Below are 17,985 nucleotides of genomic sequence, written 5' to 3'. Positions count from 1 at the left end.
ATAGACAGTCTATAGACTCAGACTTCTTATAGACTAGTCTATAAAAAGTGTATGGCCATAAGTCTATAGACAGTCTATAGACAATCTATAGACTCAGACTTTTTATAGACTAGTCTATAAAAAGTATGGCCATAAGTCTATAGACTGTCTATAGACTGTGTATAGACAGTCTCTAGACTCAGACTTTTTATAGACTAGTCTATAAAAAGTGTATGGCCATAAGTCTATAGACTGTCTATAGACTAGTCTAAAGAAATGTCTATAGACAGCCTATAGACTCAGACTTTTTATAGACTAGTCTATAAAAAGTGTATGGCCATAAATCTATAGACTGTCTATAGACTAGTCTAAAGAAATGTCTATAGACAGTCTATAGACTTCATAGACAAATGTCTATAGACTGTCTATGGACTTTCTATAAAAATTTTTGTAAGGGAAGCACGAGGTAGCGCGATGAAATCCCGGCCGCGGCGGCCTGATTTCGGCGGGGGCGAGATGTAAATACGCCCGAGTCCCGTGCATTGGGGGCGCGTTAAAAATCATCTGGTGGTCAAAATTATTCGCGAGTCCCCTACTACCGCGTCACTCACAACGAAATCGTGTCTTTTGGCGCGTAAAACCCGAGAATTTATTCATTCAGAGAACCGATCAGTTCAATATGCGGCGCTCGATTATGCACATGCCGCGCATGAAGACTATGGAATGCCCAGGACGGTATGACGGCAACGGCGTAGCGCTAATTTATTCACTACAAGAAAATTGCGACAACGAAAGACCACGGCGGGAGGACAAGCATGACAACGCTGGAGCAGCGGCGATGGTATGAGATGGTAGGATTGCGACGATGGGACGTCAACATGGTGCGGATGTTCGTATGATGCTAATGGTATGACGACGACGGCAAGACAACCGCGATGTGACGAAGGTAATATGAGAGGTGCGATGGCGACAACGGCATGGCGATGATAGAATGAACAGAATGGTATTGCGACGGTGGAACGACGATGACTGCAAGATGTACATTCCACGCATGACGACTACCGAAGGGCCATGACGACATGAATACGACTGTATGGCGATGAAGCAATGCCGATGACGGCATGATGACAATGGAATGACAACAGCTGACCCATTGCGAGAAAATTAAGTCGGAGAAACGACCACGAAGATACGACCATGGTCGACAACATTGGAGTGGCGACAATTGTACCGCAACGACCGTAGGACAGCAACGGTGTGATGAAGGGAACGACAAAGTTGGAAAAATGACAGCTGCATACGACGTGTTATGACGATGGTGGAATGAAGACGACTGTGTGACTACAATGACGTGGTGACCTCGGCTCGATGACAATCGGATGACGAAAAGGGAATGACGATGTTGCAACGACGACCACACAATTACGACGACGGCGTTGCGACAAATGTTCGACGAGACTGCATTATCTACGACAAAATGACGAAGCTGGAACGATCATGAAAGCGTAAGGGTGACTGACCCACCGTGGTTGCTTAGTGGCTATGGTGTTCCACTGATAAGCACGAGGTCTCGGAATCAGATCCCGGTTATGACGGCCGCATTTCAATGGGGGGGGGGGGGGGTGAAATCAAAGCACACACGTGTGCTTAGATTTAAGTGCACCTTAAAAAACTCCCGCTGGTCAAAATTAATCCAAATGAGCATTGACACGTGTACTTGTTTATCTTTATCAAATGACCACGTTTCAACGTATAACGAATGTTGTCGCACAGCGCAGGACGCGCCTGCATGTATCGGAACTTTCTCGAAAGTTATCGATGGTTCTATCCGCTGTTTGTTTTCCCCGAGCCTTATGTAATCTGAGTTAATGTATGCGCGACGCGAATGGCGTAAAACTTTCCGGAAAACACGCGGGCACAAGCGATTACGCTGGAACCTTCGATGATTGATGTATAAAAGCAGACACACTTGACCCACTGATCAAATTTTCGATGATCGCCGACTGCGTTGGCCGCTGTCGCCGTTCTTTGAGCGTAGCCTGTTTTTGAGGGCACAAGTTCGCCCAATAAAACACTAGTTTTGTCATTTCCCGTGTTGCTGCTTTCTTCACAAGATCATATTTTTTTATTTTATGCTGTATACGCGTGACGACGATACATATTCACTTTCGCGCTGATGCATGACGACAATGAAGTGTTGACGATGGACCTGGGACTACGGAATGAAGATGACGTATAACGACGGCTGGAAGATGGCGGCGTAATGATGACATATGACAACGTGATGGCCATAATTGGGTGAACATATCATAAAGGTGACAACGACAGAATGATTGCAGTGGCATGAACACGATAAGATAGCTACCACGGCTTGACAACGACGGCGTGTAGGTGTTGAAACTCACGCCCACGTTTACGTGAATCATCGCCTGTCACAGATGGCCACGCCGATACGCTTATTTCTGGTGGTTACACTATGTCTGGTACCAGCCAATCGTACTACATTGTAGCCAGCTGCCAGTGCGATGACATTGTTACGATGGCAACGGCGTGGGAACGAAACTACTTTCCAGATTACCCACGCATTCTGCAAGAGCTATTCATCTCCACAGCAGCACCAGGAGTAGCAGCATGAGCTGCGATAATCGGTTGAAGCCAACCTTTCATTGCTATTTGTGAAGAAGGTAGTTTCTGGTTGACGAACAGGCGATCCAGTTTGACACATTTTCACTGGGACCCGCCTTGCTAAAGTTACTCTTATTCCGCTCATTATTCACATGCCAGGCATGACGATAAAGGAATGACGACGATAGAGAAAACAACCATGACGGTATGAAGATGACTCTTTGACAACGACTACTTGATAGCTATGGCATAACGACGACGGCATGGCGGCGATGGATTGGCAACACTGGAACCACTATGAGACAATGAGGACGATGGAATGACTACGATGGCATGGCGAATGCAAAACGACGATGGAATGATGAGAATACGAAGACGGTAACGGCATCGTGATGATCAGATGACGACACTATAGTGACGACGATGGAATCACGACGATGGTATGACGGAAATTCGATTGTAATGCTGGAGGGACGGCGACTGTGTGACGAAGGCGAGGACGGAGCACTAATGATGACGGGGGCACAACAATACAATACCGACACTAAAATCAAGCAGTGAAAAGCGCCCACTAATATCGTTGTTGAATTTCGCACCGCCTTCACGGCGGATGGCTGCTTAAACAAAATGCAGATGCTAAAATTCTATAACCTAAAATGGGCCGATGGGGCCTGCTGCTGCAATGTTTTTATAACTAATACAATAATAACATAAACCAACTAATATTAGGTGAAAGAAACCAAAGTTCTTTACGTAGTACTTTAAACAAAATATTGAGGTAGACGAGCTCGAACCTGATAACAAGTTGACTGTGTAGGGGAATCACAACATTTGTGCAGCTTTGTGGTGCATGCAAGGTTCTTTCGATTCCCCAAAGATGGCAAACAAGCGCTGTTCTATTTTTCAGGCACTTGATTTTTATTATTCAAGTATTTTCGAGTAGTCGTATAAATTATAAATGAACTGAAGAAGTTTCATGCCTTTACTTGTTTAAAGTTTAGTTTAACGCGGATGGCGAAGAAGGAACAGACCTCACCGGGCCCGGCACGTGGACGGCGTACCTAACCAACCATACGCAGCTTAATGGACATAATCTACTTTCCATCAACCCTCCGATACCGATGCAGACTGGCAAATGGTGCTAACCCCAATGCCAACAAAAGCAATAAGCGTTCGAACGAAACCGCCACAAAACGCCGGTCATAGAGAAGCTGGAAATGAACATAGACACCAAGTGACCACCATCTCCGAAAGGAAGAAAACCACCCAAGGTCCCACCTCTACCAGAGGACAATTTCAAGATCGTTATTTGACCGACTCAGGGCTTACCGCTACGTAGCATCATAACACCAGCACTGGTGACAGCAATGATTGAAGCTTGCCACAATTAATTTTCTGGGGAGCAATTTCTCCTGTGAATCAAGTCAATCTCTCACATAGCCATCCTCTCTACTCCGCACTGCAAGGTAGCCATGAAAGCACTGGGAGTCCGCCTCCAGACCATGAACAAAACAGCCCATCCCGTCGAAGCATACGCAACCACCGGTGAAGACACACTGAGAGGAGCGCTGCATGGCATGCCGCGACACACTCCGTCAAAAACCCTACTTTCCAACATGAGGATTCACACGCAAGGAGTCGAGATGACACTGCCCCGCATGATCGGTGACACCCAAAGTGCCACCCTGACGTTCAGTGGGCCCATACTACCGAAAAGCGTATACTAATGCAAAGGAGAGTCTTGTATCACCCATTTTGTGATACCGTTCAAGTCGGCAAGATCTGCTGCGGCAAATGACAGCGCGGACATTTGTCCAAATCCTACGAATCTATAAAGCGTACGGCCTCGAGAATCAAAGTGAAAGACGTCCACCCCTGTGAACCGAACTGTCCCTCGTACGGTGGGGCCCGTCTTACCGGTTACAAGAGCTGTAGCACGCGCTTAATATAACCGCAGCAACCACGTGCATCTCGGACGCCACGTCCACAGACCACCACCCCCACCACCTTGCAACTAAAATGGTTCTCCTCCGAGAACCGGGAAGAAGACTGCAGGGCGGGTCGAAGTCCGAGGAGCAGAAGCATCAGTATGGACAGATCCCGCTACAAATCCGTGCAGAGCACTAACTCCTTCACCCCATCAACAAGTACGCAGAAACAAAGACCCTAATCCGGGACCCTAACAAGGAAGGCACCTATGGAACGACGCAACAAGGAGCGGGGATCGAAGACACATTCTCAGAATACACCCGTACAGGTAAGTTGGGCGGGGTGACGGCTTCCGCAACAAAACTCGTGACGCCGAGTGAGAAATACAAGAGAGCCATCTCAGAGGGCAGACAACTTGAAGCCAGCTTAGACAGCACAATGAAAGAGGCAGAAACGCTCAAGTGACAGGTAGCTATGCTCACGGCGCTAATAGAAACACTGAAACCCGAACCACTCACTCCATCGCTGCAACAGCAACCACCACTCGTGACATAATTCAAGCAGCCAACCCAACAACCGCTGTCAAAGCGGCCACCAGCATGAACACAACTTTCGCCACAAGGAGCGACATCGCAAGTGGCGCTGAAGCAAGTCGAACACATTCTTTCACTACAGCAGCAATAAATTCAACAATTTCAGCAAATGCAAGGGCGACTACGAGCGCAAATGCATAACGTGTTTACCAAATTCCAATAACCAAAATGAAACGTAGACGACTCCATGCAGAAGTTACAACGACCATGCGAGCGACGACACAGCCTCGCCTCGGACAAGTTGAGCGCAAAGATTATGGTCACCACGGACAGACACCACGGATACCACAACCTCCGAAGCTCCCCATTATGGCTAACAACATAGCCAGGCAACAACAGAATCTCACTGCATGGCAGTAGAACTGCCGATAACTACACAAACACGTGATACTAACACAATACGCAAACCCGGCGCTAGTTCCTCCCGACCTCATCTGCTTGCAAGAGGTGGGCAAACAACCGAGACCTATATAGTGTAGTTGCCTATACACGGATTCGGACCACCTACCACTCAGTGGTGGCAACGCGGCTCGAAAGGACTTGGCCATCACCAGAGCTCCGGCAACGGGAGCACCAATTCAGCACCAAATTTTAACAAACTGGCCTATGAAGAAACGAAGACCAAAGTGCGTCTTTACTAACGTCTACAGTTCATCCAGAGACCGGAAAGCCCACTTAGTGAACCACCTATCCAGCCTACTCGTGCAACGAGATACGCTACTGCACCTCGCGGCCCCAGCTGCTGGCACTCAGAGTGGGGATACAAGAGAGGCACGGCAAAGGGCTCCAACCTTCTAAGAACGGCACAGACACATGGACTCTTGCTGATCACGCTGCCAGGCGACCTAACTAGAGCATGCAACAACGTCGTTCGTAATACCACACATGATCTAACTTTTGTCAGTGACGAAAGGCGAGTCACCTGGAGCGACCTGAACGAAATGCTAGGCAGTGTCCATTATATCATAGTTTGAAATGATATGCAACACGACAACAGCACACCAATCCCTGGAGACGACCAAACTCAGTGACTGGAAAAAGAAACGGCAGACAGCCCACCACTCAGTGGTGGGCTGTCTGGGCAGGCTGGCAGAAGAGTAAGGAGCGCTTTTTTGAAATAAATCTACAATGCCACCACCAAAAGGTGTCAGACCACACCGGAAACATCTGCGGTGGACAGCCACGTGGCACACCTCTGAGCGGCCCACAATAGTCTTGCTAAGCGTTAGCAGTGGCAAAGACACAACCGTAAACTCTGACGCCGGATAGACGAACGGGTTGAACCGTTCGCTGCCGTCCACTGCAGCACACGCTGAACCTTTGTTCATCGGCCGAATATTTTCAAGTGGAAACACTCAGCCGATGAACAAAGGCTCCTCCCGAACCAAAACTCAGCCGGGGCAGGCAAGGGACTGGCGCCGACTACAGTCGAATATCTTTCGTCACTTGCAGAAGCTACACAAGATGTACCGCGAGAGACACAAAGACAAATGTCCCTGGTGTGAAGACCCACTGACGCACATCGCATACGAATGCCCGAGGCGTCATGCTGTAGCCGTCTCGACTCTCATTCTGGAGACGCTCGCTAACTGATTGTGGGAGGCGCGACTCACCGAACTGTGCTTGGGAAGCCAGCTGGCGACCGTCGACCGGGCCCGATGCGCCGCAGAAGCCAGTGAAGCCCTGCAATAGGGGCTCCACCCATGTACACCACTCAGATTTGCTAGTTAATAAAGTTGTTCTTCTACATTAACGTATAGCTCGTTTTATAAGTATGCCTTAGCTTTATACTAGCTTAACATTGTTATAATAATTTTATTGCCCACCTAGGCTGATGATCGCTATCTAAAGGTAAGGTGCCCTTGATCTTCTCTGCAACAAGGAAGCTGTCGGGCCTGTGCCCGCAGATTTCAAGAACACCCGAGCCATCCATATGTGGTATGAGGCATGCAAGACCCCGCGAGAACTGTGAGGTGTTTGTCGTTTGGGAAATTTCGCTCAGCTGTGGGAAAGTTTGCAACGGCCAAGCGGGCCGACGCGGTAACGACAGAGCGAGAGAAAATTAACTTTCCATTAAGAATAGCCTCTCCGCACATTTACCCCTGCAATGCAAATCGTGTGAGTGGAGTAAAGAATTAAAAAGGATCACCATTCTTAGTAGGAGCAAGGATGTGCTGGCAGGAGGAATGTTGGAGGCACACTACGCAAGAAAAAAAAAAAGATCTGTATTAGCGATACGTCAGTAGGGTTGCGCAGTACTGAAATTCAATTTCTAGATGCTTTTTAAGCTAGCACGTGTTCGATATTGACATATCTATGGTGGCATGATGCGTGGAGCCTTGCTGTGCATGCATGTCATGACTATAAGGCCCTATAGGGTAAAACTATTCCAATCGCTTTGTATTCCAAACTTCTGACGTCAAATTTCCGTAACCACCGGCGGAAGCCTTGGGGCTGTGTCCCGCAGCGTTGTCTGAACAGCGCAAGCAAACGCCCTCTTTGTTTATAGGAGGTCAATTTTGTTTTCTTGAAAAACGATTAGCAATGGCTACATTGAGCGGTTTTTCTTATCTTATTGGCTGATAAGAGGCGAGAAGCACGCTGAAGTGGAGAGGGCTTCGAAGGGGCCGAGCTAGCGCAGGGCAAATAGATAACCGGATGAGGAGCGTGGTGCCGGCGTCTGCGATTGGTCCATTTCCCTTTGCTTAGCATGTGGTGGCTGGTCGAAAATGTCGGTGGCGTGTAACGGAATGTCAAGAATGCCCCTAAAACGGATCCTTAGTGAGGAACAGTTGGTAAAGCGATCTTGTATACATGCCGAAAGGGTTCGATACCGTTATGAGGTCACGCAAGAAGTTTTATTATACGCAAATAAATACATGGTCTCCGACAGGTGCGAATAGACAGCGCCTGAGCGATCGTCGGCACACATCTTCTATTCCTTTCGGAAGAGGGCAGTATCCAGCTATTCAGGAAAAAAAACTTGTTTTGTTCGACATATTAATGCATCTTTAACGCGTACATGTCACCTTGACGCGGTAAGTTTTCGCGGTTTTGTGACGTCCCGTGACAGACACATGTAGTGAGCGCCGCCCGAAAACCTCTGACCAATAGCAGAGGGCCAATGCAGAAAAGCGTCAAATCAGAAATAAATATTTTTTTCTTTTGTTAGGTTTAATCATCCATAATCAGCCTGTACACTTCATATCAGATGGGACATATCTCTGTTTTCGGGACGTCGAGTGACAGACAGGTGAAGTGGGGGTGGCCCGGAAATTTCTTCAACAATCCAGGAAGACAGATTGCCGAATTGGAATAGAAAAGTTTGGAATAGCTTTACGTTATAGTGTCCTACATTGCAATGTCTTGAACGAATAAAGTTAGTTGCGAGCAACACCCTTTCCTTTCATCTCTCACTTTCTTGGAGTGTTGCGCCGTTTTCATTTAGGAAGCATGCACTAACTAGCCACCAACAAACGTTAATTTAAAAAAAACCAGGTTGGCCGACAAATGAGGTGATGCTCCTGTCCATTCATTGCTGTGTCTCAAAGGTCGCAGTGAGCTTGAAACGATTCTATATAGTCACGAATTAAGGCTCGCGCTACTAGGCTTCCATTAGGAATTTCTGTTTTTTGTTAACTGAAATTCAGTTCTGCACAGAGAGCGGTGAAAAAACTCTCACCGCAGATATTCCAAGAAATTTCGCGAATTTGTACCGATTTTTAATCAAGGCCTCCGCCCCTCCTCGCTTCTTACGCTGATCGAGAATCAGACCCTGGCACCTGCGCGAAATTTCTTATTCTAGATATTCTGCGAGGCTAGCTAACTCCTGCACGCCCTTATGCATTATGTTGTTCCCCACCTTTGTTTAACACCCTTTCCTCTGTCGCTGTCCTCTCGTCCGTGAAAGCGATATTAACCAGTTAGTTCCGAAACACACTTGCCCATTTTATCCACTGTACGTCAACGCTTCTCGAAGGTTCCAGCATTTTTTGTATATTATTATAAAAGCCTCTCATAAGAGTGCGAAATGCAGATTGGTCAAATGTGTAAGACTACGGATATCTCCCGCACCGTTGGCGATCTTTTTTTTTATTTCTACGGAAGAACTGCGCGCGGTAAGCTATTGACAGCACCTGCATGGCCAGCGGCTGGCGGGCTAGAAGGTCTACAAAGGCGCGTTTAGAGTGCCTTGATAGCAGCGCCACTGTTCAGGTTGGTGACCCCCTTTGAGCAGCGCCGCGTCGCTGTGTACCACAATGGCGACCCCAGAAACTGATTGACGTGCATATTTGTGTCACCGGTTTTAGGGCGAAACTTGAACACTTTGGCAAATAGTATGGGATGTGATGATATCATTACTCTACCAAGTATGATACGTTATGACAGAAAAAACTATTTTCCATTTTTCAATAAGCCTAGAATTCCATTTCACGGAGCAAAACGCTGTTAAACTGTTACCGGATTCCACCTAGCGTGGCACTATTTCAAGGGTCAAGTAGAGGCAACCCCAGCCACTTCCGAGTACCCGCAACGGCGCGTCTGTACGGCGGCTTTTTCTTAGCTGTACCACAATGGCGAACGTATCACAACCCTCAACGGCGAGTAGCGGTGGTATCCAGGCAGCCTAGACGTGCCAGACTGACTCTGCCTTTGGCTTCCAAAAGAAAGAAGGCTAGCACACGCACCATCACCATGCCGTCAGCATCCGTTGAATCGTTTCCGCAGCAGTACAGTTTGCTAGTATCGATGGAGTGGCTTACCATCAATATGATCCCCAGAGTATACTAAGTGACGTCGAATGACGAACGATACTGGGCAAACAGGTGAACAAACTCTCAACGTCGCTCGTAAGTAAGGTTACCAGTTGATGGCACGGCAGAAGCGCGAAGTATGCCTAAATGACCGACCTCCTAGTGGGATGAAGCACACAAAGCATTCGTGGTACATCGGCACTGACCATATTACCAAGGGGCTGATCGCGGCATAGTGCTTCGCCGCAGAGAACTTTCAATGTTGTAGGAAGTGGATTACAGACAACTGTGGAACTGGACAGGTATTCTGTAAGAGTCCACCTAGTGTGCATGTCTATTTCGTCTGCTGTTGAAGTTCTATTGGCTGTGCTGCACTGCACGTGCGCAGCAGCTAGGCGCCGCAGCCAAGCAGAACGTCAACAGCAGAAGAAATGTACATGTTCACTAGGAGGACTCCTACAGAATGCTACCCCAGAAGCTAGCTGAAATGTCAAGCGTGGCTAAAGGGAGGGGGATACCTTTGCGGGTTATGAAGAATTACGAAGGAATAATGGAGACACAGCTGCTTCGGAGACAGCTCCACAGAAAACGAGAACAATGGCAGATGAGTGCAGCGCTATTGCCATGTTTTCCCAAAGGATGCGAATAGTGGGGAGAAAGGTGGCGCCGGCAAATGTTACATAACCCAGTGGCAATAGTTTTACTCCAGCACGAGCACAGTTTTTGGTGGCGTTATTTCGCATGAGAAATTCCCAGTCGAACATAACGACGTGACAGCAGGATTGGAGAACCCCAATTTCCACAACGTAGAGAACGCCCTGAATACCAGCTCTTGTTGCGCATGCTACCGAGGGCTAAACGACCTTGGCCCTTGCAGTGTTGAGAGAAAGCACCGATAGTGGCGTCGTAACTTTTCATAGAGAGCGAGAGAGGCGTTCGTTTAGTACAGACACTTCTGCTCTTACAGCAATTAGGGTGACTGCGGGAACGCTGTTTTCATTAGGGTCAACAACGTTCAAAGACAACAATGGAGGACTTCAACAGGTCGATGGCGACGCAGTTCCTGCCTCCTGAAATGCGACGGTTATAGTTTTCCTCTGGCGTGGTTGAATGTCGCCTACACGTGGGAGACAACGAGTAGGAACGCAAGGAAGGTGAACCACATGTAAACTCACCCGTTACAAAGAAGACAGCCAGTGGTTGACGTCGTGCTTATCGCTACCGCTGAACACCGTTGGCCACCTGTGGCCAAGACCGCCAGAGAAGGCCACGGGCGGTGTCAGTAATGTCTGCTGGATAGAGTCAGTAGTCTGGTTACTGACTCCGAGACCAGAGTTTCAGTGTGTAGATGTTCTTGAAGACCCAGCATAACCACCAACTGTAAAGGTGTGTATTACACTTTTAATCAGGTAGCGTCAAGCGTAGACGAAGTCATGGGATGTCGAGCAAGAACAGCTGGAAGCCCAAGGGCTCACACTCGCGCCAAGTACTCGCGATCGAGCTGACTCAGCGGCTGCACTGAGGGCAATGAATCGACTATTTTGCTGACCTTGCGCCTTTTGATTTATTCATTACAAAATAAAAATCCGGCAGATCCCACACCCTGTGGGAATCGATGATATGCGAAGCAGTGTGCGGGGAGCCTGCCGTGTTAAGGAAACCACCTTTGAGAGCACCAAGACGCAGAAGCTGTTTCGCGACCTACATGACGCGCATGTCATGACATTCATGTCGTAACCTATCATTTTGTTCGGCATACACTATTGTAGTACTATGCCAAATTTTGTACAAACTAAGGTAATGAAATGGCCATGAGAGGACCAATATGTAGGCGGCTGTCTCATGACCTACATGACACACATGTCTTGATATTCATGTCGTGACCGGTCACTTACGTTCGTCATATATGCTTACCATATTATGCACATTTTGCTACACACCAAGTTAACGCAACGACCGTGACAGCACCAAGACGTAGGCGGCTAGATAGATAGATATGTCAAAGTGGCAAATGTTCGCCAAGAAACGCTTCGCATTTAAGAAAACAAATACGCGATTCTGTAGCCAGTCTTTCCTGGACGTGTAACTAGTCCCGACTGTAGCTCAGTAAAGCTCAGGCCACGATTGAAAACTTGATTGTGAGTGAGAGCAGGAGACAGAGAGAGGGGCTAAGAATCGCAGGAACTATGCCACCAGCCTGCGTTCAGGCATCATTATTACGCTTCTAGCACGAAGTCCACCATCTTGCTTGTGTTGAACTCTGTGTGTTGAGAGGCGCAGTTGAGGGTCTCTGGTGTGCTTTATTATGTCAATCGATAGCTTACGCTTCGAATCCTTCCTGGAAGGTCGTCTTAGATCTTGTTTACGTAGAGAGGTTAAGACAGAAAGTGTAATTGACTAACCATTTATTCTGGAACATTCGTCCAGTTGAAACGCCCCCTCGACACATACGCGGAGTACGGCGCCGGGGCAATCCTGCGTGCCAGTCTTACATTTCATGGCTATTTCTGAAAGAAAATGACGTATATAGACGCATTCGATAGCTGCTTCAGTACAATGAGTGAACATTTGCTTCTCATGTCATTTCTTGACACAACCGCTGAGAACGCTAATGAAGTGCACTGTGGTCATTGGTCCATGGGAACGAAATTTGCCACATTTGGTGTAGTCGCGGAAAAGTTTCGAATCCACTCATCATTTTTAAATACAGTGGTAGGCGTTATCTGTATGCAGGCAGTTACGGCTTAAAGCAGTACCTTTACAAGTCAAAATGAAAGTATATAACAGCATTCCCGCTTCGGAGAAATGTCTGAAAAAACAATGCCACGTATCATAAAAATTCCTAATGATCAATAGTTAATAAATTATACAATGCAGCCAGACATAAAACTTTATCTCAAGTCATTTGAACGACCCAATTTGGCTGCACTTGTTTTGTTGTTTTACCTTTGGGGATCATCAAAGTTCTTCTCGATATTTTGACTTTTCTGTTCACTACTGCATGAGTTTTCAAGATGCTCTTGGTAAACATAAAGACGAATTCCCAGAACATTTACTCGAAGAAAATAGTGTGTCTATAACAATAACAACATTTCAGTAACACCGTTGACCTATATATCGCGTTTATGAGGAACCCATTCTCACAAGAATGCCTGGAGTAAAGGCAACAGTAAAAAAACACGTTCTCGTTGTTGTGGCCGTTCTCTCACGGGTAAGTTGGCATGTTATTATATTTACAGCTTAAATCAACTTTAGCGGCTTAGTAATACATATAATCCGCAAGTGTCAAGTCTCGCATTCGGCGCTGAATTTATTAGGTCACTGGTGTCTTAGTTGAGCATGGCTGTCCCCTGCGGTATTGCAGTTTCACTTTGTTTCAGTTCCGACTCTCTGCCTCCATTTTTTTCAGCGACTCAACTGTTGATTCACGCTGCCCTATAGGCCTTGTGCGCGAAAGCCTTACGTTTGCTCACGTGCACCATCTTGAAAATCTAAGCTATTTCTCTAATTCGCATTAGTGGCCTGCTTCTTACTGGCAATTTCTCGCTTTCTCCGCTCAAAATAACAACCCCGCCTTTTCCAAATATCATGGTAATATATGCGTCGGCCTAATTTTACATCCTGACCAGTGCTTAGATAATTACTTATCGGAAAGTCTATTTTACTTCTTTATCTGTTTCGGATTTTTCGTGTCTACCTATGACTTCTGTGTTTCTGGAAAACAGGTATTTAATATTCAACAGCAATTTCTGCGAACTAGTCCAACACAATGCCTTGTGCGCGTTCGTTCTTTTTTTTTCATTATCGCTGTTAGGTTGTCGCGCTCGGTGAAAACAAGTTTGCAAAATCGGAAGCTTTTTTTAGCATTCTCCATAATTTCATGACAGAGGTGAGCAGAAAAACAAAAACAAGAAAATCGTGCTGCATATTACTGACCTTGCAATTTTCCTAGACAGTGTTAAAACCTGCGAAGGTGCTTGCGCTACTACCCGTTTTACAAATCACGGCCACACACCGTGCCCGCTACAGTCGTTGTGGAATGTTTTTTAATGCTTCCGAACAAGAAAAAGTAGAGACATACGCAAACACTTCCCTTTTTCTTTTATTCGTAATATAGATTATTGGCAATTGATATCATTCCATTGTGATGGGGGGTTGTGGCCCCTCGACACGGCATATAACTTAACTCAAATTGGGTGCTGACAATTCCACAAGTACTCCCTCAGTGAATCTTGTCAAAAACAAGATAAGTCTTCAGGAGATGCCTGCGGACAATCGTGGTTTTCAGTCCGTGTGGTATTCACATTAGACACCTTTAAGGCGAAGCATTGTAAGGATCGCCCAGCACCACTTTCTTAGCACACCGTCCGGCCGGCTCCATTCAACCTTACAATACATGCGATTCGTTTCGAACCTGGCCCAGCAGGGCAGCGCGCTGATGCTCTGCCCATGTGGCCGCAGATGCACGCATAGGTCGATAGAAGCAGACACACACACAAATAAATCAGCATTTCTTGGCTTGTGAAAACAAGCGCCGTGTAACCCTTGCCCCGTGCGTTGCGTCGAATAGCAACAATTCCTACCCCCTGTGCAGCGCGGTTGAGGTGTCCTCTGCTGAGAGACAGTTACTGCGCTGCACTTTACCCCAACCTTTCCTTCCCATATTCAAGAATCTCCTTCTCTCTCGCTTGCAAGAGGAAGAACGTGGCAGTTTCCCCCAGCAGGTGTTTGTCTAAGTGATTCCGTCTGTGCGCTTGCAATTTTTTTAAGTTTTTTTTTTCTGCGATGATGTATGGTGCGTTTGTACTCTCGTTGGCGTTAGTCGTTATGCGAGCAACATACGGACCGTTTACAGAGGGTAAAAGAAATAGCGCTACCGGCTCCGACGACGCCATGCGACGGATTCTAGAGTGCAGCCGAGTGCCTTCCGGGTGTGTCCGAATGGCTTAATAGCCGCAAATAGGGAATTGGCATGCGCAAGCTTTATTGATTTGACGAGATAACATACTGCACATATGAAGCTGAGTGGGGCCTAGGTACACCTAAAGAAGTATCCTTCGGCAGAGCAACGGCAGAGTACCCCTGAGTAACAATAATGGGAAACTCAAGTTCACGTCTTCTGCAGACAGTACCTTTTAGCAAAAGAAAAGTAGTGGTCTGTCATTGATCAAATATTAACAGAGTAGTCTGCTGCATAGAAGAGATATTAGGCCACGATATAAATGGAATATGAAATGTGACGAGTATCAGTCGGCTAGGATACGATTGGGGATCCGCTCCGGCACTGTTATTTTCTTTTCGCACTTACATGCCGTTTGCTACGGCAACGTGCCTGGTTATGCGAATTTTATTTAGAGGAGAGGAGTAATGGGTGGGGGGGGGGGGGGGTTGTTTCATTAGTTTCGTTTGTTGGCTGCCGTTCTCAAAATTCCTAGGAATAGCTTTGTAAAGAATGAAAGACAAGATATGAACAACTTTGGTGGTAGAGAAGTGGCTGGGTATGAATGGCTGGGAATTTTCGCTAGCAATTCTTTTTGCCAAAGCGACGGCCAACGCCAACGCCGGGTTTTCTGAGACACGGGCTCCTTAACGCTGTCGCTTAAGGGATATTTCGGTGAAAGTTTCGTCCTGACTTTTTCAAACACTGTTGAGCAACTGCAGTTTTCTTCGAACGCAGAACACCGATTCATTTCGAGCCACGAACTCTGATTTCTTTAACCTTTTTTTATCAGAATTACTGATTTGGCGACCGATAAACTAATACAACAATAAGGTACCTAAGTCCATATTTGAAGAGCCGCAATGCTAACAAGACGATGAGGAAGAAAGGAGGCATGCATCGTAATGGACTCTAAGATTTGCGAGCACCGGCACGCCAAAGCCGGCGCGTGCAAATCTGAGAGGCCATGGCGTTTGGACCCTCTTTCCGTCGTCTTGTTCTTTTTAGCGCTGCTGCTTGTGAAATATGAACTTCCACCAAATAGCCCAAGCTTCTCTACTATTGTAGCTAATTTTCCAGACATGCTGGCTGCACGACGCAGTGAAAAGAACAGAAATACATTTTTAATGGCAATGTAAACGGTGATATCCACAGATCTCTCGCATATAACCACTGTCATGACAGATTACGCGGTACTTAGGTGGCAACAAATACTCATGCGAAAAAACGTAAATACGGAAATACCACCAATCGGGTATGCCGTCATAGGAGAACGCACAGGCGTCGAATCACAGTATTCGCTTGCCGCCAACAGATTAATATCATCCTGTCCACTCCTGGCACGTTCTGTCAACTTCTACTTCTGTTGTCTGTGCTATCCGTGTGTTCATGGGGCAATACTCCCCTTTTACAAGATAAACATCCACCAACTTGCCCAACTTGCCATTCTACGGTTGATTCAAATAAGACAGTGCTTAAATTATCGGCAGCGCTAATGAATCGATTTCGCATTAGGGTGACAGCGTTAGATCTCTGCCGAATAATAAGTGACCCAGAAAGCAGAAACGGCACTTTATTCAGCGCGTCCTCAGTAATTTGAAAGAGAGCCGATTGCGCTCAGTGAAGGTGCGACCACGTTTGGAGAGATTTCGGCGTCCATACATTTGCGCTGTAAATGGCCGAAGTGGTTGATGACCACATTCGGAGCTGGGTTTAGACACACACGTTTCCAAATATATATATATATATATATATATATATATATATGCAATGCGCTTATAGGACACGCTCAACATACCGACATAATAGTATGGAAGACCAAACTTTTTCGCCAAGATCGACAGCTTCGACGAACCTCTAATGCACCCAATCTCTTATTTTGACGGCAACTTATCCAGAATAAAGCGAAATTAACACAAAAGGCACCTTCTCGAACTAAAGTAACGATACACAAACGGCATCATGTTAGGTCTGAAAATCCGTTCGTTTTGCTTTGAAAAAAAAAATGCACTGCTCTCTGCTCCGATTTCCCAGAGGCGTGTTCGAACGACTGAATGTGAAATGTTTGATATCTTTCTTCCCATTATTTTATTACCGTAACGCTTGATGATTTTATTAACCCTTTCAGTGACACTGTACATGTGGCTGTACGCGATATCTTCTTTTGCCAGTTCAGTTAAGTGGTGGCAAGAAATGAACAAAGGACGTTGAGCATTTAGTGAAATAAACTAACCTGCATGCTCGGCGAGTTTTCATTTCACCATAATGCGCTGACGTTATCATCATATCTCATGACAGCACCTGCCGTCCAAGCCATCGCTTTAGCGGTCGCTGGCGCTGATCTGACGGCATCATAGCTTATCGCGACGCAAATAATTAGAGATGACGTTCACTGCACAACCATTTGTGACTGATTTCTGAGCGTATGGAATACTTATCTTGAATGCCTTCTGCTTGCATATCGTAAGCGCTCAAAGCGATTGCAGGTGCCGGAAAGCGCCAATGACGCCATGTCCACTCAGTGCAGATTACTACAAATTTACAAACCACTGAGAACGCTTGTAAAGACCGGTTACGTTATGAATGTTGAACCCAACCTAACATGCCTGTTAAGAATGTAATGAATACTATCGGTAAGTTGTGCAAGAGAACGGAAAAAAAGTACGAGAGAGAACAACGGATGGACAAATGAGCTTGGTTATCTAGGTACAGAAATCCGTTTGACGACGCTATTGATAAAGCTCTCTCATACTTATCGACGGCTAAATCCGTTCTCAGTGATTCAATTTCAATTTATTTTTATTCCGGAAGGCGGCTATCAGAAGTTCAGAGCTGGCGGACCAGCTCTGGGCCATCCGGCAAGCCGAAGATGCCGCTCGAGTCCAAGGACTTCGAGCCGTCACCTGAGGCCACCACAGCAAGAACTGCCGGACTATTCTTTAATAAAGTTTCTTCTTCTTCTTTCAGAATGACAAGTGTTCTGGTGGATACCAAAGCCTAAAATCTGTTGGAAAAACAGCTTGACTAGGCCGGTGGTTCGTTACAAGGCATACATAGTGGTTGCATCAAAATCGTAACATTCTTAGACAATCAGAATAAATTAATCACATAAATGCACAATAACAAGACCGAAAATAATATAGAGACTAAGAGAAAAACATATTTA

General features: G+C 46.4%; 1 protein-coding gene across 3 annotated transcripts in view; it reads right to left on the bottom strand.

The window, feature by feature from the left end:
* The window catches only part of LOC142560696 (uncharacterized), a 259,423-nt gene extending 249,091 nt beyond the window's left edge, over positions 1 to 10,332 (bottom strand). For all 3 annotated transcript variants that reach the window (XM_075672957.1, XM_075672955.1, XM_075672956.1), the window contains exons 1-2: positions 10,087 to 10,332; positions 7,276 to 7,326 (exon numbers count right to left, since the gene is read on the bottom strand). In XM_075672957.1, coding sequence (XP_075529072.1) covers positions 7,276 to 7,326; positions 10,087 to 10,212 — 177 coding nt within the window. In that variant the 5' untranslated portion in view covers positions 10,213 to 10,332. The remainder of the gene's footprint in view (positions 1 to 7,275; positions 7,327 to 10,086) is intronic.
* Positions 10,333 to 17,985: the final 7,653 nt, after the last annotated feature.

Source organism: Dermacentor variabilis, chromosome 10 (genome assembly GCF_050947875.1).
Source record: "Dermacentor variabilis isolate Ectoservices chromosome 10, ASM5094787v1, whole genome shotgun sequence".
In the NCBI taxonomy this organism is placed as follows: domain Eukaryota; kingdom Metazoa; phylum Arthropoda; class Arachnida; order Ixodida; family Ixodidae; genus Dermacentor; species Dermacentor variabilis.
This window is presented reverse-complemented; position numbering and strand designations above follow the sequence as displayed.